General features: G+C 42.7%; 1 protein-coding gene across 2 annotated transcripts in view; it reads left to right on the top strand.

The window, feature by feature from the left end:
• The window catches only part of LOC139417310 (E3 ubiquitin-protein ligase NEURL1-like), a 56,171-nt gene extending 30,422 nt beyond the window's left edge, over positions 1-25,749 (top strand). For both annotated transcript variants that reach the window (XM_071166579.1, XM_071166587.1), the window contains exons 4-6: positions 17,478-18,173; positions 22,694-22,861; positions 23,696-25,749. In XM_071166579.1, the coding sequence (XP_071022680.1) occupies positions 17,478-18,173; positions 22,694-22,861; positions 23,696-23,940 (1,109 nt within the window). In that variant the 3' untranslated portion in view covers positions 23,941-25,749. The remainder of the gene's footprint in view (positions 1-17,477; positions 18,174-22,693; positions 22,862-23,695) is intronic.
• Positions 25,750-27,499: the final 1,750 nt, after the last annotated feature.

Raw genomic sequence — 27,499 nt, 5'->3', positions numbered from 1 at the left:
GAAATGCAGTGGATTTTTTGGGGGCGATTCAGTTTATTACTTTGCAAATAATTGCAATTAATCTGATCACTCTTCATAACATTCTGGAGTATCATACAAACTAAGGCAGCAGACTGTGAAAATTAATATTTGTGTCATTCTCAACTTTTGGCCACGACTGTAGCTTAAGAAACAATGTTCATTAAATTAATAACAGATGACAATATTCTGACTATCTCTGACCCTCACTTAGACAATATCTATATAACATTTACAGAGAAGACAGAAATGGGAGGGATGGGGTATCTAGTCAGTTGTACAACTAACTGCATTCAACTGTAATGTATCTTCTGCTTTTAACCCAACCCCACTGAATCAGAGAGGTGTGTGTGTGGCTGTCTTAATCAAAATTACGGATTGCCTCTTATCCGCTCGTCGTCCCCTTATGCCATAGTTTATATATCTCAATTGTCAGTAGAGACCACATTTGTTTTAGCAAGTCAGCCATATCAGCTATGTTTTTTTTAAAGGCAGAAAACGAGGCTGAATGAACTGTTTCGCTGCCAGACAAGGCTCTGCTGATAGCCATGTGTAACAGTGGTAAGGTGATGGGACTGCTGTTGGGACTCTGTTGTTGTGACAGCATGTAGGCCCTAACAGTTTGAGGGCACCGTTTGTCACCGTTATAGTCCAATTAATGTATTGTTTAGTGTTGTGTTGTGTAGTGTCTTTGCTGGTATGCATCTACATTTTTTTGTTTCCTCACCAAAATCGCCACTGTATATATATTTTAAGACAAATGCAATGGTGGCCACAACATCTTTTTCAAAGTAGCCCAATTTAGCGAGAAAACTGTGAACATGACAACACTGCTCACAGGTGTTGCTGTGTTCTTACACAACCTGGTCTCAGAGCATTTCGTATTATTCTGTAAGTAAATCCAAGACACTCCATTTAGTATGATACAGTGCATTCGGAAAGTATTCAGACCCCTTGACTTTTTCCACATTTTGTTACGTTACAGCCCTATTTTTAAATTATTTAAATAGATTTTCTCTCATTAATCTACACACACTACCCCATAATTATAAAGCAAAAACAATTTTTTAAGAATTTTTGCAAAAGTATAATAAAGAACTGAAATATCAATATTCAGACCCTTTCCTCAGTACTTTGTTGAAGCACCTTTGGCATCAATTACACTCTCGAGTCTTCTTGGGTATAACGCTACAAGCTTGGCACACCTGTACTTGGGGAATTTCTCCCATTCTTCTCTGCAGATCCTCTCAAGCTCTGTCAGGTTGGATAGGGAGCGTCACTGCACAGCTATTTTCAGGTGTCTCCAGAGATGTTCGATCGTGCCATCTACCCAAGATGTTGTAGCAGTCAGACGTCTTTGTCTTGTCTCGTCCCATGTGTATATATATTTTTCTTCGCATTCTTTTTAATATTTTTCCTAAACATCAACTTCAAAATACTCTCCTGCAACTCGCCTCACCCAATGTGGTGGGGATCTGTTTGTTTTTTCCTAAAGTATTTATATTTACCGCCGAACTGGAATACCTCAACTGAAGGTAGCTAGCTAACTAGCTACCAGCTATCAGTCAGCTAACCACTGCTAGAGGTCATCAGCTAACCTTTAGCTCGGAAAGCTCTCGCCAGTTCCTACAACGCGTTTCAAACCAGAGCATACCGGACTTATTTTTCTCTCCATATCCCCAAATTCCTACCACAAACTCTGAACCTTTTCACCTGGATCATCACAGCTAGCTAACCGCAACCCGGGTTGACTACTCCTGGCTAACGTTTCCGTCCCAGAGCTAACACCAACTAGCCTGAAGCTAGCCCATGCTAACCCCATCTCCCGGCTCACTCCTGGGCTACAATATCCGGACCCCTTCTACTTCCGGTACGGGGCACGGAACCCCGCCGGTCCTCTACGACTGGAATACCGACATAATCTGCCTGAGGATTCCAACAGGCCCCTCAGGCACGACGTCCACTGAAGGCCCATTCTGCTAACCTGCTAGGCCTGCTAGCTACCTAGAGTTACTTGGAACCCTATTAATTCCACGACTGGTCTATCGGCGTCATCGCACGAAGAGGCAAAAACAGACTTACCCCCATCGCAACGTCCCCCATAGGCTAACTTGCTATCCCCGGTCTGCTAACTGCTAGCTTGCCTGCCCCGTTCTGCTAACTGCTAGCTTGCCTGCCCTGGTCTGCTAACTGCTAACCCCTACTAACTGCTAGCTTTTTTAGCCCGGCCTACTAACTGTTAGCGTGTTAGCATCGGCCTACTAACTGTCTGAATCGCCGTGTCCCTAGTCAGCCCAACCACTCACTGGACCAATATGTTCACTTGGCTACGCATGCCTCTCTCTAATGTCAATATGCCTCGTCTATTACTGTCCTGGTTAGTGATTAGTGTCTTATTTCACTGTAGAGCCTCTAGCCCTGCTCAATATGCCTTAACCAACCATGTTGTCCCACCTCCTACATATGCGATGACATCACCTTGTTTAAACGTCTCTAGAGACTATATCTCTTTCATCATTACTCAATGCCTAGTTTTACCTCCAATGTACTCACATCCTACCATACCTTTGTCTGTACACTATGCCTTGAATTTATGCTATGTGCCCGGAAACCTGATCCTTTTACTCTGTGTTCCGAACGTGCTAGACGGCCAGTTCGTATAGCATTTAGCCGTACCCTTATCCTAATTCTCCTCTGTTCCTCTGGTGATGTAGAGGTCCTCTGGTAATCCAGGTCCTGCAGTGCCTAGCTCCACTCCCACAGGTGCTCTCATTTGTTGACTTCTGTAACCGTAAAAGCCTTGGGTTCATGCATGTTAACATTAGAAACCTACTCCCTAAGTTTGTTTTACTCACTGCTTTAGCACACTCTGCCAACCTGGATGTCTTAGCCGTGTCTGAATCCTGGCTTAGGAAAGCCACCAAAACCCCTGAAATCTCCATTGCTAACTATAACATTTTCCGCCAAGATAGAACTGCCAAAGGGGGCGGTGTTGCAATCTACTGCAAAGATAGCCTGCAGAGTTCTGTATTACTATCCAAGTCTGTATCCAAATAATTTGAGCTTCTACTTCTACTAAATTCACCTTTCCAGAAACAAGTCTCTCACTGTTGCCGCTTGCTATAGACCTCCCTCTGCCCCCAGCTGTGCCCTCGATACCATATGTGAATTGATTGCCCCCCATCTATCTTCTGAGCTCGTGCTACTAGGTGTCCTAAACTGGGACATGCTTAACACCCCGGCCATCCTACAATCCAAGCTTGATGCCCTCAATCTCACACAAATGATCAATGAACCTACCAGGTACAACTCCAAATCCGTAAACACGAGCACCCTCATAGATGTCATCCTAACTAACCCGCCCTCCAAATACACCTCTGCTGTTTTCAATCAAGATCTCAGCGATCATGGCCTCATTGCCAGCATCCGTAATGGGTCTGCGACCAAACGACCACCCCTCACCACTGTCAAACACTCCCTAAAACACTTCTTTATCCGTCTCCAACTTTAGCTATTTTTGCAATTCGTTCCAGTCATTGGCAGCAGAGAACTGGAAGGCGCCCAAAGGAGGTGTTGGCTTTGGGGATGACCAGTGAGATATACCTGCTGGAGTGTGTGCTATGGGTGGGTGTTGCTATGGTGACCAGTGAGCTGAGATAAGGTGGAGCTTTACCTAGCAAAGACTTATAGATGACCTGGAGCCAGTGGGTCTGGCGACGAATATGTAGCGAGGGCCGGCCGACGCGAGCATATAGGTCGCAGTGGTGGGTGGTATATGGGGCTTTGGTGACAAAACGGATGGCACTGTGATAGACTGCATCCAGTTTGCTGAGTAGAGTGTTGGAGGCTATTTGGTAAATGACATTGCCGAAGTTGAGGATCGGTAGGATAGTCAGTCTTACGGGGGTATGTTTGGCACCATGAGTGAAGGAGGCTTTGTTGCGAAATAGGAAGCCCATTCTAGATTTAATTTTGGATTGTAGATGCTTAATATGAGTCTGGAAGGAGAGTTTACAATCTAGCCAGACACCTAGGTATTTGTAGTTGTCCACATATTCTAAGTCAGAACCCTTCAGAGTAGTGATGCTAGTCGGCCTGGCGGTTGCGGGCAGTGATCGGTTGAAGAGTGTACATTTTTTTTAAGAGCAATTGGAGCTCGTCTGGAGGTTAGTTAACACAGTGTCCTAAGAGGGACCAGAAGTATACAGAATGGTGTCTTCTGCGTAGAGGTGTACCAGAGAATCACCAGCAGCAAGAGCAACATCATTGATGTATACAGAGAAAAGAGTCGGCCCGAGAATTGAACCCCGTGGTACCCCCATAGAGACTGCCAGAGGTCCGGACAACAGGCCCTCCGATTTAACACACTGAACTCTATCTGAGAAGTAGTTGGTGAATCAGGTGAGGCAGTGATTTGAGAAACCAAGGCTGTTTGCCAGGTCGATGAAGGCGGCTGCACTGTATTGTCTTTTATCGATGGCGGTTATGATATCGTTTAGTACCTTGAGCGTGGCTGAGGTGCACCCGTGACCAGCTCGGAAACCGGATTGCACAGCGGAGAAGGTACGGTGGGATTCAGAATGGTCAGTATTCTGTTTGTTAACTTGGCTCTTGAAGACTTTAGAAAGGCAGGGCAGGATGGATATAAGTATGTAACAGTTTGGGTCTAGAGTGTCACTCCCTTTGAAGAGGGGGATGACAGCGGCAGCATTCCAATCTTTGGGAATCTCAGACGACATGAAAGAGAGGTTGACCAGACTAGTATTAGGGGTTGCAACAATGGCGGCGGATAATTTTAGAAGGAGAGCGTCCAGATTGTCTATCCCAGCTGATTTCTACGTGTCCAAGTTTTGCAGCTCTTTCAGAACATCAGCTATCTGGATTTGGGTGAAGGAGAAGCTGGGAGGCTTAGGCAAGTAACTGCGGAGCTGTTGGCCGGGGTTGGGTTGGCCAGGAGGAAAGCATGGCCGGCCATAGAGAAATGCTTATTGAAATTCTCGATTATCGTGGATTTATCGGTGGTGACAGTGTTTCCTAGCCTCAGAGCAGTGGGCAGCTGGGAGGAGGTGCTCTTATTCTCATGGACTTTACAGTGTCCCAGAACTTTTTGGAGTTAGAGCTACAGGTTGCAAATTTCTGTTTGAAAAAGCTAGCCTTTGCTTTCCTAATTGACTGTGTGTATTGGTTCCTGACTTCCCTGAAAGTTGCATATCGCGGGGACTATTCGATGCTAGTGCAGTATAGGATGTTTTTGTGCTGGTTGAGGGCAGTCAGGTCTGGAGAGAACCAAAGGCTATATCTGTTCTTAGTTATAAAGTTTTTGAAAGGAGCATGCTTACTTAAGATGGTGAGGGATGACGGGTTGTCAGTAGAAAGGCCTGCTCGCAGAAGTGTCTTAGGGAGCGTTTGACAGTGATGAAGGGCGGTCGTTTGACTGCGGACCCATAACCGATGCAGGCAATGAGGCAGTGATTGCTAAGATCCTGATTGAAAACAACAGAGGTGTATTTGGAGGGCAAGTTGGTCAGGATAATATCTATGAGGGTGCCCATGTTTACTGATTTAGGGTAGTACCTGGTGGGTTTCTTGATGATTTGTGTGAGATTGAGGTTATCGAGCTTAGATTGTAGGACAGCCGGGGTGTTAAGCATATCCAAGTTTAGGTCACCTAACAGAACGAACTCTGAAGATAGATGGGGGGCAATCAATTAAAATATGGTGTCCAGGACACAGCTGGGAGCTGTGCATGCTTCACCATGCTTCACCGTTGGGATGGTGACAGGTTTCCTCTAGATGTGACGCTTGGCATTCAGTCCAAAGAGTTCAATCTTTGTGTCCTCTGACCAGACAATCTTGTTTCTCATGTTCTGAGAGTCCTTTAAGTGCCTTTTACTGAGAAGTGGCTTCCGTCTGACCACTCTACCATAAAGGCCTGATTTGGTGGAGTGCTGCAGATATGATTGTCCTTCTGGAAGGTTCTCCCATCTCCACAGAGGAACTCTTGAGCTCTGTCAGAGTGACCATCGAGTACTTGGTCACCTCCCTGACCAAGAACTTTCTTACCCGATTGCTCAGTTTGGCCAGGCGGCCAGCTTTAGGAAGAGTGTTTGTGGTTCCAAACGTCTTATAACTTCAATGCTGCATACATTTGTTGCTACCCTTCACCAGATCTGTGCCTCGACACAATCCTGTCTCGGAGCTATACGGACAATTCCTTCAACCTCATGGCTTGGTTTTTGCTCTGACATGCACTGTCACCTGTGGGACCTTTCCAAATCATGTCCAAAGAATTGAATTCACAACAGGTGGACTCCAATCAAGTTGTAGAAACATCTCAAGGATGATCAATGGAAACAGGATGCACCTGAGCTCAATTTTGAGAGTCATAGCAAAGGGTCTGAATACTTACAGTTGAAGTCGGGAAGTTTACATACACTTAGGATGGAGTCATTCAAGTTTGTTTTTCAACCACTCCACAAATTCCTTGTCAACGAACTATAGTTTTGGCAAGTTGGTTAGGACATCTACATTGTGCATGACAGAAGTAATTTTTTCAACAATTGTTTACAGACAGATTATTTCACTTATAATTCACTGTCACAATTCACTGTCACAAAATTACAGTGGGTCAGAAGGTTACATACACTAAGTTGACTGTGCCTTTAAACAGCTTGGGAAATTCCAGAAAAGTATGTCATGGCTTTAGAAGCTTCTGATAGGCTAATTGACATCATTTGAGTCAATTGGAGGTGTACCTGTGGATGTATTTCAAGACCTTCCTTCAAACTCAGTGCCTCTTTGCTTGATATCATGGGAAAATCAAAATAAATGCCTGAAGGTACCACATTCATCTGTACAAACAATTGTACGCAAGTATAAACACCATGGGACCACGCAGCTGTCATACCGCTCAAGGAGATGCATTCTGTCTCCTAGAGATGAACGTAATTTGGTGCGAAAAGTGAAAATCAATCGCAGAACAACAGCAAAGGACCTTGTGAAAATTCTGGAGGAAACCGGTACAAATGTATATATATCCACAGTAAAACATGTCCTATATCGACATAACCTGAAAGGCCGCTCAGCAAGAAGGAAGCTACTGCTCCAAAACCGTCATAAAAAAAGCCAGACTACGGTTTGCAACTGCACATGGGGACAAAGATCATACTTTTTAGAGAAATGTCCTCTGGTCTGACGAAACAAAACTAAAACTGTTTGGCCATAATGACCGTTGTTATGTTTGGAAGAAAAAGGGGTAGGCTTGCAAGCCGAACTACGCCATCCCAACCGTGAAGCACGGGGGTGGCAGCATCATGTTGTGGGGGTGCTTTGCTGCAGGAGGGACTGGTGCACTTCACAAAATAGATGGCATCATGAGGTAAGAAAATTATGTGGATATATTGAAGCAACATCTCAAGACATCAGTCAGGAAGTTAAAGCTTGGTCACAAATGGGTCTTCCAAATGGACAATGACCCCAAGCATGCTTCCAAAGTTGTGGCAAAATGGCTTAAGGACGACAAATTCAAGGTATTGGAGTGGCAATCACAAAGCTCTGACCTCAATCCTATAGAAAATGTGTGGGCAGAACTGAAAAGGCGTGTGCGAGCAAGGAGGCCTACAAACCTGACACAGTTACACCAGCTCTGTCAGGAGGAATGGGCCAAAATTCACCCAACATATTGTGGGAAGTTTGTGGAAGGCTACCTGAAACGTTTGACCCAAGTTAAACAATTTAAAGGCAATGCTACCAAATACTAATTGAGTGTATGTAAACTTCTGACCCACTGGGAATGTGATGAAAGAAATAAAAGCTGAAATAAATCATTCTCTCTACTATTATTCTGACATTTCACATTCTTAAAATAAAGTGGTGATCCTAACTGACCTAAAACAGGGAATTTTTACTCTGATTAAATGTCAGGAATTGTGATAAACTGAGTTTAAATGTATTTGGCTAAGGTGTATGTAAACTTCTGACTTCAATTGTATGTAAATAAGGTATTTCTGTTTCATATTTTTTTATACATTTGCTAAAATTTCCAAACCTGTTTTCGCTTTGTCATTATGGGGTATTGTGTGTAGATTTGTGAGGAACATGTTTTATTTCATCCAATTTAGAACAAGGCTGTAAAGTAACAAAATGGGAAAAAATGGGAAGGGATCTGACTACTTTCCGAATACACTGTATGTCACGTTTGGTAGTGTTACATAAGACTGATGGTTACTTAAGGCAAAAACGAAAGTAGAGTGGTTAGTGTGGGTGGATAGGAGGGAGGGATGGAGGGTATATAACATGAATGTCTAGCAACCCAAAGGTTGTGAGTTTGAATATCATCATGGGCAACTTTATCATTTTAGCTAATTAGCAACTTTTCAATTACTTAACATGTAAGCTAACCCTTCCCCTAACCTTAACCATTCACCTAACCCTAACCTTAACCCTTTTAGCTAACCATTCCCCTTACCGTAACCCTTTAACCTAACTCCTAAACTTAACATTTACCCTAACCCCTAGCCTAGCTAACGTTAGCTAACATTAGCCACCTAGCCAGAATTTGTAACATACAAGTTTAGCAAATTTGTAAAATAATGTAGGTTTTGCAAATTTGTAACATATAATATGAATTGTAATTTGTATAAAATATCATATGGATGATGGGCATCCACAAATTAATACATACCATACAAAATGTAGTGGTTCTGATTTAAGTACAGACGAATACGAAATTCTCTGAGACCAGGTTGTCTTACAGGGTAAATAAGCAGTTTGTTCATCAGTGAATATAAGTAAGCCTTTTATGGATGAGGGGTATTTGGAGCTAGAAGTGAGTTTACTGGAGTTAGATTAATCACTTTATCACTGACAAAGTGCTAGTGGTCCGTGAAGCTAGAGGTAGTGTCCCTGTAGTCATATTAAGGAAGATATAAAATGATGTCCAGATTCAGGGTAAAATATAATCTTGTGGAAGCTAAGGACTACCTTAATATCATAGTGTGTGTTGCCTTACATTATATGTCATGGTGTGAGAAATAGAATACTGGTCGTCTCATACAAACTCGCATGGGAATAGAATATTGCTCTCTAGTAAAAATGGACAATTGGTCAACATGTACTGGATGAAAAAACTCATTGTAACATTTGATTAAAACATAACATGAATTGTGGAAAAGACACCTTTTTACTCTTTTAAATCACTCATGCATGCCATGTTATACTGGTCAATGTGAACTGAAACTCTTTGAATATTTTTTTTTAGCAATTTGATTCTTCTAGGGCTGTCTTGACCCTATTGTACACGGCTTTCCTAACCTGTTTGTTTTTGTCAACAATCACACGCATGTAGAGCTTACTTTTTTTGTTTTACTTGTCACCGTAGATGTTATCTGGGGCTGCACATGGTCTCCATCTGTGGATAGGAATAGTTTTCAATCAGGCTAGATCAGATTTGTGCAATCTGGCCATTGAAGCAGCCAGCCAAACAGGCCAGGGTTTATTCAAGGGCGACACAGGTGAATGTAGGTTTGTTTAACCTCTGGTCATTCTAAAGCAGCACTGGCGACAGCATTGAAACAACATTTACACTAAACAAAATAGTAATGTCTATCTGTATGTCTTTGAGTGGCACTGCTTACAGCTTATGTATATTCACTGAATTCCACTTGTGTGTTACATACTACAGTTGCGGCCAAATATATAGAAACCCTTTTCTTAAGTAATTCCAGATTTCTTCTAAAATAAAATAAAGCAACTTTGTGACCACACCTTGTTATTGGAGTTTCAACGTTGCAGAACCTATTTTATTTTTGTCAAATTTAATTTTACCATTTTAATTCAGAGAATAAATATTAATGACGAGAACAAAGTTGTACACACCCCCGGAGCTAGTACTTGGTTGTACAGCCTTTGGCCGAGACAATTGAAGACAAACGCTACATGTAGCCAGCCACCAGCTTGCTGCACCTTTCTACTGGCAATTTGGCCCACTTTTCGGGCTGGAAATTGCTCTAATTCAACCCGGTGTCCAAAACATGTGTCTCTGTTGAAGGTTGTGGGTCTTCCAGCAGGACAACAATCCCAAACGCACATTAAAAAACCCACCCAGGAATGGTTCAAAAGAGATGCTGGACTGTTCTGGAGTGGCAAGTGAAGTGTCCAGTTCTGAATCACATCCTAAACCTATGGCAAGATCTGAAAACAGCAGTTGATTGAGGGCACCCCGCAAACATTGAAGAATTAGAGCAGTTTGCTACTGAAGAGTGGACCGGTAGAAAGGTGCAGCAAGCTCACTGATGGCTACAAGAAACATTTCTTGGCAGTTTAACTTGGCCAAAGGCTGTACTAGCTCCGGAGTGTCTATAATTTTGTATGTGTCAATAATTGAATTGGTTTGAATTGGTTCTGCAATGTTGAAAATCCATAACGGGGTGTGAATTTCAGCAGTTTTTAGACAAAGAAATAGAGAATTATTTAAGAAAAGTGTAAGGGGGTCTGTACAGTATATCCAGATGCATGTGTTAAGAATTGTTGAGTTTGTGGACCCATTAAATCTTACATTTTCATAGATAGAACAATAGGTTCTGTTTACCATCTCCATGAGGCGAGATACAGATAACTGACAAAATAAAGGAAACACCAACATAGTGTCTTAATAGGGCGTTGGGCCACAACGAGCCACCAGAACTGCTTCAATGCCCCTCGGCATTGATTCTATAAGTGTCTGAAACACTATTGGAGGGATGCGACACCATTTTTCCACGAGAAATTCCATAATTTGGTGTTTTGTTCATGGTGCTGGAAAAGGCTCTCTCGGGCGCTGTGCCAGAATCCTACATATGTTTTCAATTAATCCCACTGTTCTTTGTGAAACATCAGAAAGTTGAGCAGTCTTCGTCACTGAAGATCCTGCCAAGCGTGCCCCAACAATCACCCCTCTTTCAAAGTCACTGAGATCTCTTCTTCTAGCCATGGTTGCCAAAATAATGGGCAACTAGGCATTTGCATACATGACCCCAAGCATAATGGAATGTTAATTGCTTAATTAACTCAGGAACCACACCTATGTGGAAGCACCTGCTTACTGTGTTTGCCCCATTTACTCAAGCGTTTCATTTATTTTGGATGTTCACCTTAGTAAAGGAGGGCAGAACTAAGCTCCTTTCTTAGTTGTGATTGGTGGATGCATTTGATAGGCCTGGAGGCAGGGTCTATACCCAAGTAAGCAAAGGCTGCACTAATACCTCTATTTATGGGTCTGCTGCTTACGAATGGATCATCCAAAAACAGTGAAGCTTGGAGTTCACAGTGGTAATAATAATGTGCAGATTCATCTGTTAAAGGTCTGCTCTGACCCAAAGGAGAATGGAGGGAAAGGCGGGGGGATGCTAAGTGCCTCCACATTATTAACATTTAGTTAATTCACTGAGCTGAAATGTTTGGCATGTTAAAATCGTGAAACATTGTACAGCCCTTCCTCTCTATCCCTCCTTTCTTTTCTTTCTTTCTTTCTTTCTTTCTTTCTTTCTTTCTTTCTTTCTTTCTTTCTTTTCTTTCTTTCTTTTTCTCTATGTCGTACCTTTCTCTGTCTGGGACTGCTGATCACACTAATACATACTCAAATTCCCTGCTGTTTTGTTGGTTGTGTGTTTTAAAGGTGGTTAAAGTTACATTTGAACTTTGCAAGAGTATGGATCCTGCTCCAGGTTTCCACATTTTGGAAAATTGCCATTTATTCTTAGACCTCATGAGGTTAAGATGTGTATCATGTTGTTACCTTTGTCCTGAGGTTTTTGATCAAATGGAGTGTATGTGTGCACTACAGTGAATTATATACATATGTTCTTAGACCCCAGAATCCAGGCCAAGGCCAAATAAACCATTATTCAAATAACACACTATGGATCAACCATAGAGTACAGTATAAGTGCCCTCCCTTAGAAAATATCTAGTCCCCATGGCAACCCTATTCTCAGGTATGTTGCCCAAGATACAACTCCAAACATCCAACATTTCACACTGGATGCCCACTGGACAATGAGGATAAGTAGAAACTAGAACGTGGGATGATCCTCTTTCATCAACATCATGCTATGCAAGGTTTTAGCATATTTAAATCTAGCTTTATTTCAGATGACCTCAGCTCTTTTATATTGATATGATTTGTAAAGAAATATAAATGTCTCTAGACAGGGCCAGTTGATCAGTCCGGATGGAATCAAAGACATTTGTAGTGAAATCATAATGGAAATGGTAATAGAACATGTCAGCTCAGAATCTGGGGAGCTCAGCTATACAGTACAGGGGGAGAAGCTAATCACTTTCAGATGGCCAGAGAGTCCATTATCAATAATGAGCTCATTGTGCGTGGATGTTTCACTGGGGGTTACCCTGGGTTTCCTTGACCAAAACAAGGAGATGAGACTAATTGAGGAAATCTGTTTGTGATTAGAGAGAATAACCATTGGCTCTATAGCCCCCCCATAGCCCCAAAGCAAAATATTGTTGATTCACCAGAAACATCACACAGATGAAAATGTTTACATTTCAGCCGTAGAAGTGCAGTGACATAAATACGTAACTTTTTGCTGACACAATACACCTTTGAGGTATGATTAATGTTGGAGTCATCAAAGAACCTTAAGATATTTCAAGTGTCTAAAACATAGTTGTTGTTTTTTTGTCCTCCTTGGTAATGACATGATTCGCAGAAGGTGTGTGTCAATAGTTTAGCAGTCACCTGAAGCATAATGTCTACAGAAGGGGTTCTCAAATGCCTGACGACAGACTGAATTCTTCCGCTGCTCGATGTTCGCTACATACTTCAGTCTGAGACTGCAATCATTAAAGTTGTTCAAACGTCCGTGGGCGTGGCGTAGCGTTTGGCTGGAGCAAGCAGTTTGGGTAGGCAGGCAAGCTTCTCCGCTGACCTAGGGTACATTGTGCCCTTAGCAGCACAAAGTGCTTCTAAGGGCACAATGTGTATGTGAACTGTGTATGTGAACTGTAGTACAGTGGCACAAAGTGCTGACCCTGCCTGCCTTTGTAGATATTTGTCACCTCAGTGAGTTCCATCTTCTTTCCACTATGGAAGGAGGTCCAAGAATCAGAAACATCTGGCTTTGGGCCAGAGAATCCAACTTGGTGTTCCAAAATGCTACGTGCACAGCTCATCTTACATTTGCCATCTCCGAGGCTGAGAGTTCATTGAAACATATAGCCTCCCACTACACACCAGAGGAGCTATAGGACGACGGGCTCGTTATAATGGCTGGAATGGAATAAATGGAACGGTATCAAACAAATGGAAACCACATGCTTGACTCTGTTCCATTTATTCCATTACAGCCAATACAATGAAACCGTCCTCCGATAGCTCCTCCCACCAACCTCCTCTGCTACACACTAATACAGTGCCCAACCCCCCATCCCACTATACACATACTGTACACACATACACCTATGCGCCACTATCTCAGTTGGGATAACACTCCTTAAAAGCTCATTGATGTGTATTCTCCCCAGAGCCCTCACCCTTTCTTCCCCTGATAAACGAAAGCCCCTCTCTCTCCTTTTTGGGACAGACAAAGCTGCCCCTCTCCCCCTCTCTCTCTCCCCCAGGCAGCCCCTCTGTTTCATGATATATGACCTCACTTACTCAATCTGGACAGATCATAGGCCCTTGAGTCATGCATACTTACTGCAAATCCCCCCACCACACACACACACAAAGACACACACACAGGCCACTTGGGAGCACTGACCTTGTAGAGGTTACAGCCGTACTCTCAGTAAAGCCCAGTGAGCCCCCTAATCCAGTTCCACTACGCCAAGGAATGAATCAAACGCTCTCAGGCAACTCACAGCTGCACACCACTGTCTCAACTGATGTTTTAAAAGTCTATAAAAGGTATAGGATTCCTGAATTACTGTGAATGATTTAGCTTTAATTGCCTTTAGTGAACTGGACTGTGCTCTATCTTTCCTGCTATTGCATTTGGGTCCTTCTGAAAATATGCCAGTGTGAATGAAATGTAATTTAGTTATAGGACGTTTTCCGCTTTCCAAGTTGGAAAGGTTGTTTAAATTGGCTGGGGAATATAGGAGAACATTTAGAATCTGGGCAGCATCAGACTAATCATGTGTTTCTATGTTAGCAGGTGCTCTCTGTGTTTAATGAGTGGGAAATAGTAATCAGTGGTCCAGACCTACATTCCTGCATTAGTATAGGCTAAACTATCATCCTCCTCCCTTTCACCCTCCAGCCCAGCACACAGCCCAGACCAGACTGGACTAACAGCACCAGAGACCAATGCTTGATGGACCATTTATGTATCTTCCTCCATGAGGTTAAATAACCCTTATAGGTACAATATAATGGTAATGTGTTTATTGGCTGATTTAATTTTTTTCCCTGCCGTATCCTGGAGTTTCTACCTCCCCAAAATGTCACATTCTAATCCTTAGCAACTGGTTTTACTAGGTTGTGCTCAGTCAGTTAGTCCCTCAGTTTCTGTTTGTTCCTCTTTTTATATTTGGAGTCAGTTTTGGGAAGGGTCTTACGTGGATTATAACTAAGCTGCTTTCCAAAGTCACCTCTCAAATCAAATAAATTGTATTTGATGCATGCGCCAAATCCAACAGAAATGCTTTCTTTACAAGCCCTTAACCAACAATGCCGTTTTAAGAACATAGAGTTAAAATCATATTTACTAAATAAACTAAAGTAAAAAAGTAACACAATAAAACAAGAAATGACTCCTTTACTTTTTTGTTTCATGTTTGCGGTTCGATGATTGACAGGCTGTGGTTTTCAATGGCCACAAATATGAGAACTACAAACGTTTACTTTTTGAAGTTTGCCCCAAGGATTAAAATCTATGGTTTTAAATGGCCACATTCATGAGGTCAACCACTGCACCGACCACTGTTAATAACATTAGTGTATAATATGTTGTTCACCTGATTTGAGTGGAGTTGTAGTCACTTAATCACGTCTTTTTTCTAATTTACTCAAAATGTGATCACAATTTTCTTTTGCTATTCAGAAACTTCAAAGACTTGAACTTTGCTGTTTTTTTGTGAAACGTTTTTAAATAGTGGATAATCACCATTAGTCCTCATACGCCCTATTATAAAACCATCGGAGCGTATCCAAATGAACCAGTAAAAATGGGAACGCCAAAGTGGCACTCGTTAGGCGACAGTGAATGTCTGAATGCCTTTGCCTAATTTTCTGGCACAATGGCTTCAAACGGGATCCAGAGGACAAAAGATGCAAGTCTGCACCTGTCTGTGTGTGATTGATGTTTTAATGAGTGAGGTTGTGAAACACCAAGGCACTCAGTCTGAGAGGAACAAAGCTCTAAACTCCCAACTATGAGGGTAATCACACTTGGCTTAGGATCAGCTCTATTAAAAGAAAAACATTGGCCAGTGATATGGTGTATGTGCCATTGAAATAATGTAAAGTCATACATCAAATAGTATGAATGCTTTTCGTGAAGAGTTGCAAAATCGAAGAGGGAGATGAGAGAGGCTGTACCCTGGGTCTGGGTGCTGTTGCTAGGGAACTTTGTTGTGAAAATACTGTATATGTTTCTCTCTTGTGTACAATCATGTCCTATACCTGGTGTGAGCCCAAATTGACCATTAAGTTAGTTTGGTGAAGATCTCATTGTGTGACTTCAGGCCTTGGTCTTCCCCTCGTGTCTCATGTCTATAGTTGCAAAAATACGGTAACTTTCACAAAATTTCCAGGTTTTCCAGAAATTCCAGTTGGAGGATTCCTGGATTTTCTGCTTATTTTTGCCTTATTCCAGGAATGTTCCAACCGGGATTTCTGGAAAACCTGGGAATTTTGAGAGTTACCGTAATTTTGCACCCCTACTCATGTCATTCTAGCCCAATCTCCTTTGTAATCTAAATTGAGAGGATTCAGATGATTTATAGGTGTAAATGATACTAATATGTAGTGTATTTAAACCGTATTCACTGTTGGGGAGACTGAATGTGTATGTGAACTGTAGTACAGTGGCACAATTATTTTGGGGCCCCATCACGACATGGACAGAAATAGTGGTGCTAAGACTGTGGCTGTTGTTAGTGGACACCGTTCACACAGGAAGTAATTACGACAAAGGAGTTTATCATCTGGGTCCAACCTACCGGAGATTTGCTGCCTCCGTGTGATAAAGAGTGAGTGTGAGGTAGCAAGTCTCCTCTGGCTCTTCTTCTCTATTTCTCCCTCGTTTTTTTACTCCCTCTCTTCCTTTCTCTATATTTCTCTCCGTCACACACACCCTCTCACTGTCTCTCTCACACTTCCCTTCGCACGCTATCCTTTGCGCTCTCTCTTTTGTACAGTGAGTGGACCCTGCCTCTTAGGTCAGTCAACCCCTTTCCACTCTTCTCACATGTCCAATCTGGCTAATTTTAGCCCAGGTTTAGAGGGGCAGGTTAATTTTGGCTGCTGCCTGTCCCCTGTCCCTAAGCGTGCTATGATGCAGATCCGTTTGTACCAACCAGAGGTTTATTTTCTCTGCTAAGGCGGTCTATGAACGGCCATGTGACTCTCACTCAACGGTTTGCCAATTTAGTTCAAGGGAGGCTATTTATTAGTGTTGAGCACAGCCAAAGGAAAGGTGATACTGTTGGCTCTTCAATGTCTGTCCCTCTCAGTTGCAGTATTGGCCATCTCTTTAACACGCAAACACATAATTCAATGGCTACAGTGGAGACACTGTATATAAAGTCAATGTGATTGTGTGTTATGTAAAGTTGTCATATAGCTTTTTGAAACATGTTTATGCATACATGTGCTTTACTCGTAGAAGATACTGCACCAACCCAAATACTTCCACATTAAAGCATTAAGTTCCAATACATTGTGTGTACACTCACATTCCATGAGGATTGTATTGAGGCTGATGAATAAGGATATATACTTTAACACTTTTATTTCTAAACACAGAAAAATGCACATTTAGGTATTTGCAGGAGGCAAGTAGCCTAGCAGTTAGAGTGTTGGGCCAGTAACTAAAAGGTAGTTGGTTCAAATACCTGAGCCGACAAGGTGAAAAATCTGTCTGTGCCCTTGAGCAAGGTACTTAACCCTAATTTGCTCCAGGGGTGACGTACTACTATATCTGACCTTGCAAAACAGCACTTTTCACTGCACCTTTCCGCTGTGTGTGACATAAAAAAAAATACAAAATTGTTTTATTTGTGCATTTATGTGATAGTATGTTTCATAACATTGAGTGGATCTTGAATGTGAAAGAAAGAAAGAAAACCGAAAAGCGTTTAGTAAACAGCTCATAATACCAGTATTCCAAAAAACTGCACTTCAGTGTACAAATGGGAGGATTGTATTAACATAGCAAGTTCTTTACAAAGCTTTGACCCTTTGCGACACATTATAAGAAAAGTGATGATTGATCACTCTGTGTTTGTTTCTACAGACAGTGAGATGGTGCCTCTAGAATGCCTACGTCCTCGCTCCTTCACCACCGCCCACCGAGCATCGCTACGGCGGGACCCAGGCGACCTTTCTATTAGCCTGTGTGACCTCAGCCTCCAGCAGCAGGAGCAGGAGGAAGAGGAGCGCCTTCACCCGACCACCTCTTGTTCTATCCCCCAGAACTCTCTCAACTCCCAGCAGTGCTCCCTGCTCCCCTCGCTCCTCGACAGCGATCTCCACTTCCACCCGCTCCGAGGTGCCCACATCAAGGCCCTCGATGAGCACACGGTGTCCCGGGGCGTGGAGCATCGCAGCGGTGATGAGAGGACCCTGGTGTTCACCAGCCGGCCCCTGCGTTGCGGAGAGAGCGTGTTCCTGAAAGTGACTAAGACGGGTGCCACACGTCTCGGTTCACTCTCCTATGGCGTGACGTCGTGCGACCCGGCTTGGCTTCGTCCGAGCGACCTACCATACAGCCCGGAGTCCCTGGTCGACCGCAAGGAATTCTGGGCGGTGTGTCGGGTGGGGGCACCCCTGCAGAGTGGTGACATCCTGGGTTTCGTGGTGAATGTGGAGGGGGAGGTGTTTCTAAGCCACAATGGAATCAACGCAGGGATGCAGGTGTGTGTGGACAACTCCAGACCTCTGTGGATGTTCTTCGGTCTGCATGGAGCCGTCACACAACTCAAGATCCTAGGTGAGTTCACTGAACAGTTTTGTAAAACAGTTATAATGTAATAATACGATACATAATTCTGTTTAACATTCATGTCATTGTTATTACGTGCTTAAAGTGAGATTACAGTATAAACTGGGTTAATACATGCTAATATGTTGCTATATAGTCATTCTCATTGACTCAAAGACATCATATTCATCTTTGTTCAAGTTTATCTGAAAATCGTGAGACTTTTCAGTATTTTTTCCCATTAAGAAACTATTTCAGTGTCTGATCCTTGAATGACCTGTGGAGGATGGATTCTTACATAGCCAAGTCATGACCTAGTTTTCCTCTTCCTCTGTTCCTTGTTGCACTCTGACTTTTTATCAACTCGTATATCTCACTTGGCATTTAGCTTCTCCTCCCACAGTTTGTAAATTTAGGCGAGCGTTTCATCTTCAGTTCTACTCCATTTCTATGAACTCACTTGTTATCGGAAGTGGCTCCAACAGATGGAAGTTTACCGCAGCTCACTTGCTGATTGGGAAATGAATCCTAGCCTAGCCTAGTCGACTGAATCCATTCAGTTTTGACTCTAGGCAACTGTAAAGGCCAATTAGAACATGGTGCAATAATGTATTTGCATAGTAGTTGGGCACATTGAAAAGCTGTTACTCTCCACACGCACGCACACAGACACACACACACACACTTACTGTATGACCATAATAACACTCTAATTCCCTAGCTGTAAGTCATCTCAGGTGCACACTAACATATCATGCCCAATCTGTACATACCATGACAAGCTTGTCCGGATGAGGAGGCCTAAGGGGGAAAACCCTGTCTTGATTGAATCCAGTAAAAGGCTGGTTTTAGGACCAGCCCATGATAAATGAACAGTAGAATAACATGTTATAAATAATGGCTGACAGGAAAGGGTGCTGTTGGAAATGGGGAATTAATGGCGAAATGCATGTGGAGGTTTGTGGTCGTATTTAATTTCACTTGGCTTTGCAGTGATTCTCCTGTTTGTAAGTGGATTCTAGGGCTGGAATTTAAAGGGATCCTACAAGATTTTGGCAATTAAGCCCCTAGCATAATGCTAGCGTACCTTTAGACTTACAGTCATTGCATTAACGCTAGCCAGCATTGGCTCGGGAAACTACCTCTAACTTCCTTCATACTGTACGCAGAGACATCAACAAAAAAATTATCCACAAGTTAATTTGACTCTGGGTAAGTAGAAAAACTGAATTGACAAAATCTCGCAGTGTCCCTTTAGCAGACCTACAATGTGGTACACAGAGAGATGAGGAAATACTGATTTGAAGAAAGACTGTGTTTACAGGTTGAAACAAATCATAACTCACTGAAGATGTAGGCATACATTATAATAATGCAGGATCATATATTTTTCTGGTTTGCAAGCAAGTTCATTACTAGATGTTCATGACTTTGATTCTGGCTGTGAGGCAGAATACAGCTTGTAAGCACAGATGTGTGTGCTCTCTAGGTTGTTAACAAGCTCCGCTGAGACCAGGATATTTGTCATCAGGCCCTGAACACCCCGTTCCCCCTGCTAGGCTTTGTTTTCTGGCCAACTTGTTAATAAGAGTGATCGTGTCTCAATTCGTTTGATTATTCTCCAAACTGACTGCTAGATTGAGAGCAATATTGCAATGCCTTTAAGACGACTTTTTAAAAAATATGATGGAACTGATCATGAGCTACTTTGATATTACAAGGTAGTTTGTGTGTCCTATCTTTTCCACTGTCATACCCCCTTTCCTCTCCTCTTCTCCTCTCCTCTCCTGGGTTGAGGAGGTTATTTCTGTCCTATGTGGGCCCAGCAGCATCAGACAGCTAGCAGAGCCCCCTGTCCATTAGGGGAGGGGCTCTGCTAGCTGCTGTACTAACTGTTTATGATGCCTTCCATATGCATTATTAAAATGTAATTGTGTCTCACATTCAGGCGCCAGCGTTTTCCCTCATACCTTACTATCCTAGCAATGGCCTCCTCTCTCTCTCTCTTTCTCTACCTCCTCTCTCTCTCACAATACCTCCACCCCCCTCTCTGTCTCTCTCCCCTCTTATGACTCTGACAGCGCTTCCCATTACCCCCTCCAGCTGTGGGGAGGGCAGCTCTGACGTTTCTCTCCGCCCACACACTGGCGCCACATGCCACGCATTGCCATGGAAACGTACCGCCACCTCTGAAAGTGGCACTTGTCCGTGGTCGGGTGTCGTTAGAGCTGTGAAATGAAGCAGATGGGAGTTCATCACTTTTACATGGTCATGGAGTCTGTGTGAATATCTTAGTTTGGTTGTATGTAAGCTTCATAAACGTACTTGTTTGTCTGAATTCCCATTGCAACTCCACACATACATTCTAGATGGGGCTTAAGCGTGATAATATAAACATGGTTTGAAACATATGCTCATATTATGTAAGTACAGTGGCTGATGTCCCTACAGCACCAATGGAGTAGCAAACTGAACGAGGCCGTATATGATAATATATGCCATTTAGTACATGCTATTATCCAAAAGGACTTAGCCATGCGTTTATACATTTTATATTCACTGTATGGGTGGTCCCGGGAATCTAACCCACTAGCCTGGTGTTGCAAGACCCATGCTCTTCCAACTGAGCTATAGAGGACAGCAAATGAGACCTCAAATATAACCCTAGTATTTATTGTAAGGTCAGGCATTGAAAAGTCTGTCTTAATGAGAATGTTTATGTGTTTTGATGCAGTAAATCTGTCACATAAAAAAAAGCAACCATGGCGGTGTGGCAAAGATCACTGCCAACGATAAGAAGGTGATATAATGCACTAAATAACCACAGTGGATTTATCTGGGGCATCATGCAGACCTCCCAGGCTTCCCTACATACTCAAATGCCCTCAGATGTCGTCCATTCCAGATAGAGGGGCCAGGAGTGCATTCATACGATGGCAGGATCTGAACCTAATCCTGGATGAAAGGGTTTATGAATAGACATGAAGGGTATCTGTCTGTCTTTCTGTCTGGTCTCCTATTAGATGTGACCAGGATGTTACCAGACAGCTGTGCAGCCGGTCAGTCAAACAGGTCAGGTTAACGATCATGAGAAAGTTTGCAAGCAAACCTATGTAACTATATAGTAGTCTACCACGATGTCCCTGTCTTTGTTGCTAGTAATGCTGGGGATGTATTTGGTTGACACGTTTTAAAGATGATACTGTGTATCTGCAAGTGGTACATTGATCCATTTGTCACTAGTGTAATAACCAACTTTGGTTTTAGAAGTTATTTCTTTACACTCCAAACAGCCTCCCTACGGCTCGGAGGCGCCTGCATGGTCCTAAAGCACACCATTGTCTTGTTTTGTATCACATTCCAATGATAAAACTGGGCGGGACAAAAATGCGATTTCAGAATGTGGGGGGGGACATGTCCCCAGTGAATGTTGCGCCCCTGGTAATAACCATGCAAGAAACCAAACATGGTTGAGTGTAACCTTGTTCAATACAACAATAAACACTAGTAAGATAAAGCTAGGATGGCTTTTAAAGGCTCCAAGCCTTTGAATTTACTCTCTCTTCTTCTTTGCCATTTCCCTCAGCCCACAGTACAGTGTGTCTGTTAATGTTTCAACATTTTGAAAAGCAACCTGGCCACCATATGAACCACTGTTTGCAGAAGCTAACAAGGCTTATTTATTTAGATTGAAACTGAAACCACAGCAGTAAGGGTGGTCCAAGAGAGATGGGAACTCAGGGGAACGGATAGGGGCACCCCATTGTCAAGGCTCTATAGCATTAGACCCTGCTCAGTTTTTTCAGGCCACATCGACTAAAGCACAGCTGTTTGCAGTTGTTTTTAATCTTAGGGAGTAAAGTCACAGATCTCTGCCATTTCAGGGAGACTTGGGGTACGGGATCCTGAAAAAATTGGGTGATGTGTAGGTTAGTTGCGTATGCTTGCTGTTGCTTGCAAACTGACTGTGTTGTTTCATTTGGCACATAAGATATATATTATGCCATGCCTATACCAGTGCAAGAGCAGTTTTATGGCAGACATCAAGTTGTGTAAACAAAAATGTTTTATGCCATTCAGACATAGCCTACTAGGTCTGTGGATTTGGAACTGTCAGAGGTTTCTCCTCTGCGGAGAGAGATGTCAATGTGAGGGCTGATGTCAAATAGGGCTGCCAGTGCTGCTGTTCAGAATAGATGGAGATGGCACAGGACAGACACAGTAGACTCTCTCTTCCATGGCCAGAGGGATTGTATATGTGGGGGATGGGGAGGGGGGCGAGACTACAATACCTCAAGGGCTCCTGACTCGCTCATAGACACACGCAAATGGATGTTTGTATGTGCTTTAGTCAGCTTTAGCCAGACTCTCAAAGTTGAACTTCGTCATATTCTGACATACAGTGTTATTACACCATATCTATGGAGATCTGCAAATAACTAGACCCAGCGTTTTCCTTTCTGAGGAATTTGTACATACATGAGTTCCGAGTAGTTTGCATGTGACACAGTGCTTCTCTGTGCCCTCAGGCTCGTCTCTGAATGCAGACCCCCGGGGACTGTCAATTCCCAGCTCCCCCAACACCCCCACTCTGCGTTGCAGCGTCAGCTCCGAGCCCAACTTTAACTCCAACCTGAACATCAACCTCAACACCAGCCTCAATGCCAGCAACCCACCAGCCTTCAGCAGCTCCACAGGTAAACCGTCTTTCCATTACTACCTTGTCTCGCTCACCAGGTTATCCCTGTGTTGTCTTTCACTCTCTTTTCTCTCTCTTTTCTCTCTTCTCTCTGTAGGATGTAGGATCTTAATTTGATCACTGTGTTGCTGGAGAACTTTCCTTTAATGCAGTAAATGTAAAATGTGTAGTGTATTTGAGGTTTAAAAAGAAAACGTGATTTTCCTTTACAAAAATGTTTATCAACGCCTTCAAAAATGTATTATAATCAACATAATAATTTACATTTCCTGTTGATGCAGGATCATTTTCCTGCTGTAGCAAACTGGCTCAAATTAAGATCCTACATCTGTGTCTCTGTGTCTCGCTCTCTCTTTCTCTTTTCTCTCTCTCTCTCTCTCTCTCTCTCTCTCTCTCTCTCTCTCGCATACCCCTTCCCCACCCCCCCCTCTCTTTCTCTTTCTCTCTCCCTGATTTTCCACCTCTGTTTATGGCAGGAATGTGACAAAACAGTCAACATACCATGACCAAGAAAGGCAACGTCAGTTGCAGTAAACGTAACCAGCATTTGTTGAGAGTTTCTTTGGACTTTAATAGGGAATGTGATGTGATGAAATGTGATGTTTATATTGCACAATATCACACCTGTTATGATGGTTTAGCCCCTCTCAAAAGGATGAAAACAAGTTATTTGACGCAATATCCTGTAATGTGTAAACATAGAAGAGAACATTCCAGAGCAGATACAGTATAGATAGTCAGAAATTGAAAAACTATTCCTAAGTACAGTTTCCAAGTTATACTGTATGCAAATGATCCACCAACCTCTAAAACCTGTTCCATTGTCTCCCAGGTACGAGCCCCAGCTCGCCATTCTCCAGCCACTCGGAATCCCCCACCTTCCCATCATGCTCTGGCTCGTGGAGTGACGAGTGCACCATCTGCTATGAGAACGTGGTGGACACGGTGCTGTACGCCTGTGGTCACATGTGTCTCTGCTACGCCTGTGGCCTCAAACTGAAGAAGATGGCCAATGCCAGCTGCCCAATCTGCAGGAGGACAATCAAAGACATTATAAAGACCTACCGGAGCACGTAGGATCTGCCTGGCTGTGTAACATCAAGGCTCATTCATCAAAGAAACCATTGAGACGTATTGGAGCATGTACGTTTGGCCTGACTGTCTCAATATTGCTCAGCAACATTATGAGATTCAGCATCATGCAGTTGGACCATCAAAGATATTAGAAAAACATGTTGGGATATGAATACATTGTAAAGATTAACAGGAAGAGGTAATGCTGGCCTCCAGTGTGTCACTGTGGCCCAGATACTGGATTGGGTTCAGCCACCATGGAGCTGGACTTAACCAGGAGGGATCTGGCTCACTCTCTGCAGAACAATCATCATTCATTCCACTGATGATATCATTGCTACTAGGATGTTTCAGAGACATGAATTTCTCCAGAGCCTTGAAGGCAGCAAGGGGAATTATCTATCTATGGTTGTATCAGCACCCTGGACCTATCATTCAGAATGTTGCAGTTATAAATGTATTGTACAGCACAGACATTCAATATCATGAAAGATGGAGAATTGTGTCTGTTAGGGCTGTGACAGTCATTGAATTTTGGATAACGGTATTTGGCCAGCCAAATGACCGCGGTCACCATAATGACAAATTTAGACTGACATTTTATCCACCACCCATGATTGCATGTGCTCTCACATAATTGAATGAATTGAACGGGCTTCGCCATTCATGTCAGTGATGACATAATAGGTGGACGGGCAGCCATTGTGAGTGTACCAATAGGAGCAAAGCAGGAAGTAAAATATGTGCTGTGATTTGTTGATTCAACTGAACTGACATTACATGAGCCACACCAGTTGACATAATTTAAATGAGCATTCTGCATTACCATGAAAATTATTGCATCCCAATACCAGGCAGTCATTGCGAGTAGTGTACCCATGAGTTCACCAGTCAAATTGCCAGGGTTTAAGGTTACAAGCCCATTATATTCCTTCTATGTCTATGTGTCCTGCTGCTGCATTGTGGGGGGTGTTGCCTAGGCAACCAAAGACCAATTTGCTTGTTTCAGCAAGTTGTTAAGAGTCCACGTTACATCCGAAACGGACTCAACCGCATGAATGCCCTTCCGTCCCATTTTCAGTCAGCAGTTCGTTATGACAGTTATTTTATTTTCATAACGGTCTTCATACATAACTGTCAGTCATACAGTAATTGTGGCAGCCCTAGTGTCTGTACAATTCATTTCCATCTGTGACGCTCTGAATGTTCCGCCTGGTTGAATAATAACGTTACCCTTTGGACAAGTGACTCATGAATGAAGAGGACATGCAGTTTTTAGTTTGTTTGGTTGGAGAAGAAAGTGAAAGATATTGCCATGAAAAAGGGATGGTGTAATCAGAGGAAGTATTTTACTCGTGAAAAGTAAGGAATATAGTAATTAGCTGTGTGCCTATGTTGCATGAATAATCCCTTACATGCATTCTCTACCCAGTCTCAAAGACACTGTAGGGAAGATCACATGCAGGCAGAAATGTGAGAATACAGTCAGCTGGTCACCATAGAATGTTATAGATTCAAGATGGATATAAATCTATGTGGATAGAGCAGGGGTGTCAAACTCATTTTGCCCCGCGGGCCGCATTCGGTTTTCATCAAGGTCCGGATGGCTCCACTGAAAATGTGTTATTTCCTTACCATCAAAATGGACAAATTGTTTTTTGGAATTTTCAATGCTCCTTGACTGTCTAGCTTTAATTTAGATGATTATTAGCGAACTGGACACAGTAAAACAAAAAAAACTGTATGAATGTAGATTCATTATCATTTATACACAGTTTTGATTTGTTAAATTGAGTTTGTCCTGTCCGTCTGTCCCCCCCCCCCCCCCCCCCCCAAACATGTTTTGTTACTCAAACCACCTGCGGGCTGGATTGGATCCCCCATGGGCTGTATGTTTGACATCCCTGGGATAGAGGATGTTCTGTGTATAGTGAGGGAGACGTGACCATAGACTTCGTTACACAGTGTAGGGGCACTTTGGTCCTGTGTGTGTGTCTGCACAATGTTCAGTGCACAGAAACCCTTAGCAAAGACGCAACATATATACGCAACATATATCAAAGCTCTAACTGTCTGAAGGGTCGTAAAATGCTGACTCTATTGTATACAGCCATCTTCCTGACTATCTTCTAACTATCTCTGGTTAATTATTGTGCCATTTCCTGAGTGTATTGGAAGTAATCACAGGTTGAAGTTTATTGGGATGAGTCTTGTCCTTCAGGCAGAACTGAGCGATTTCCACTAGATGGGAAAACTTCAAAGTCAAAATGGGCTATACTGTAAAAATTCATGAACACAAAACTGTGACCCACCACCTTGTAAAAAATTGTGTTTTTTACATTGGTAGAGACTCAAGAGCTAAAAATGTTTTATATCATACACTGCAGTTGAGGAACAATGGGAAAGTAATTGTGCTTTGAAAGTCGATGAACTTGTAACCCCACTTTTGAGAAAATAGCTGTGGTATGTTTTGGTACACCTACTGGAGAGCTCTTCTATGTCTACACCCATTCAGCATCGTTCACACACTCCTAAGCCTTAGCCCCACCCATCTCTTTAAAGATTCACGTGTGAGGCTGTGCTAAACATGTGAGTGAGTAAGGTTGTGTAGTAAACAACCAAAGATTAAGACTAAAAGTATAGAAAGTAGTAATCAAATCAAATCAAATTGTATTGGTCACATACACGTGTTTAGCAGATGTTATTGCGGGTGTAGCGAAATGCTTGTGTTTCTAGCTCCGACAGTGAAGTAATATCTAACAAGTAATATCTAAAAATTTCACAACATATACTCAATTCACACAAATCTAAGTAAAGTAATGATGAATTGTGAATATATACACAAACGTTTGTGGTTACTTAGAAATGTCCTTGTATTTGAAAGAAAAGCACCTTTTTTTGTCCATTAGTATAACATCAAATTGATCAGAAATACAGTGAACACTTTGTTAATGTTGTAAATGACTATTGTAGCTGGAAACAGCAGATTTTTTAAATGGAATATCTACATAGGCGTACAGAGGCCCATTATCAGCAACCATCACTCCTGTGTTCCAATGGCACGTTGTGATAGCTAATCCAAGTTTATAATTTTAAAAGGCTAACCAACTAAGTTAATAACTATAACTAGCAATGCAAATGTCTTTCTTAGATACTCCCCCCCTTTATATAACTAGGAAAGTCAGTTGAGAACAAATTCTTATTTACAATTAAGGCTTACACCAGCCAAACCTGGATGATGCTGGGCCAATTGTGCGCCACCCTATGGGACTCCCAATCACGGCCTGATGTGATACAGCTTGGAAACAAACCAGGGACTGTAGTGACGCCTCTCGCACTGAGATGCAGTGCCTTAGACCGCTGCGCCACTCGGGAGCAAAAATAGGAATATTAAAATGACTTTCTGACTAAATTAGAAACGTATAATATCTGAAAATGTAGCTAGACTCTTACCCTTATACATGGATGAACGCTTCTCCTTCACTGTCATGGATTTCATGGTTGCCCTTAGTTTGAAGATGTAATCCAGAGACAGGGGTTTTATACAACAGCCTTCTGTGTT

Source organism: Oncorhynchus clarkii, chromosome 1, assembly GCF_045791955.1.
Source record: "Oncorhynchus clarkii lewisi isolate Uvic-CL-2024 chromosome 1, UVic_Ocla_1.0, whole genome shotgun sequence".
NCBI classification, from domain to species: Eukaryota; Metazoa; Chordata; class Actinopteri; order Salmoniformes; family Salmonidae; genus Oncorhynchus; species Oncorhynchus clarkii.
This window is presented reverse-complemented; position numbering and strand designations above follow the sequence as displayed.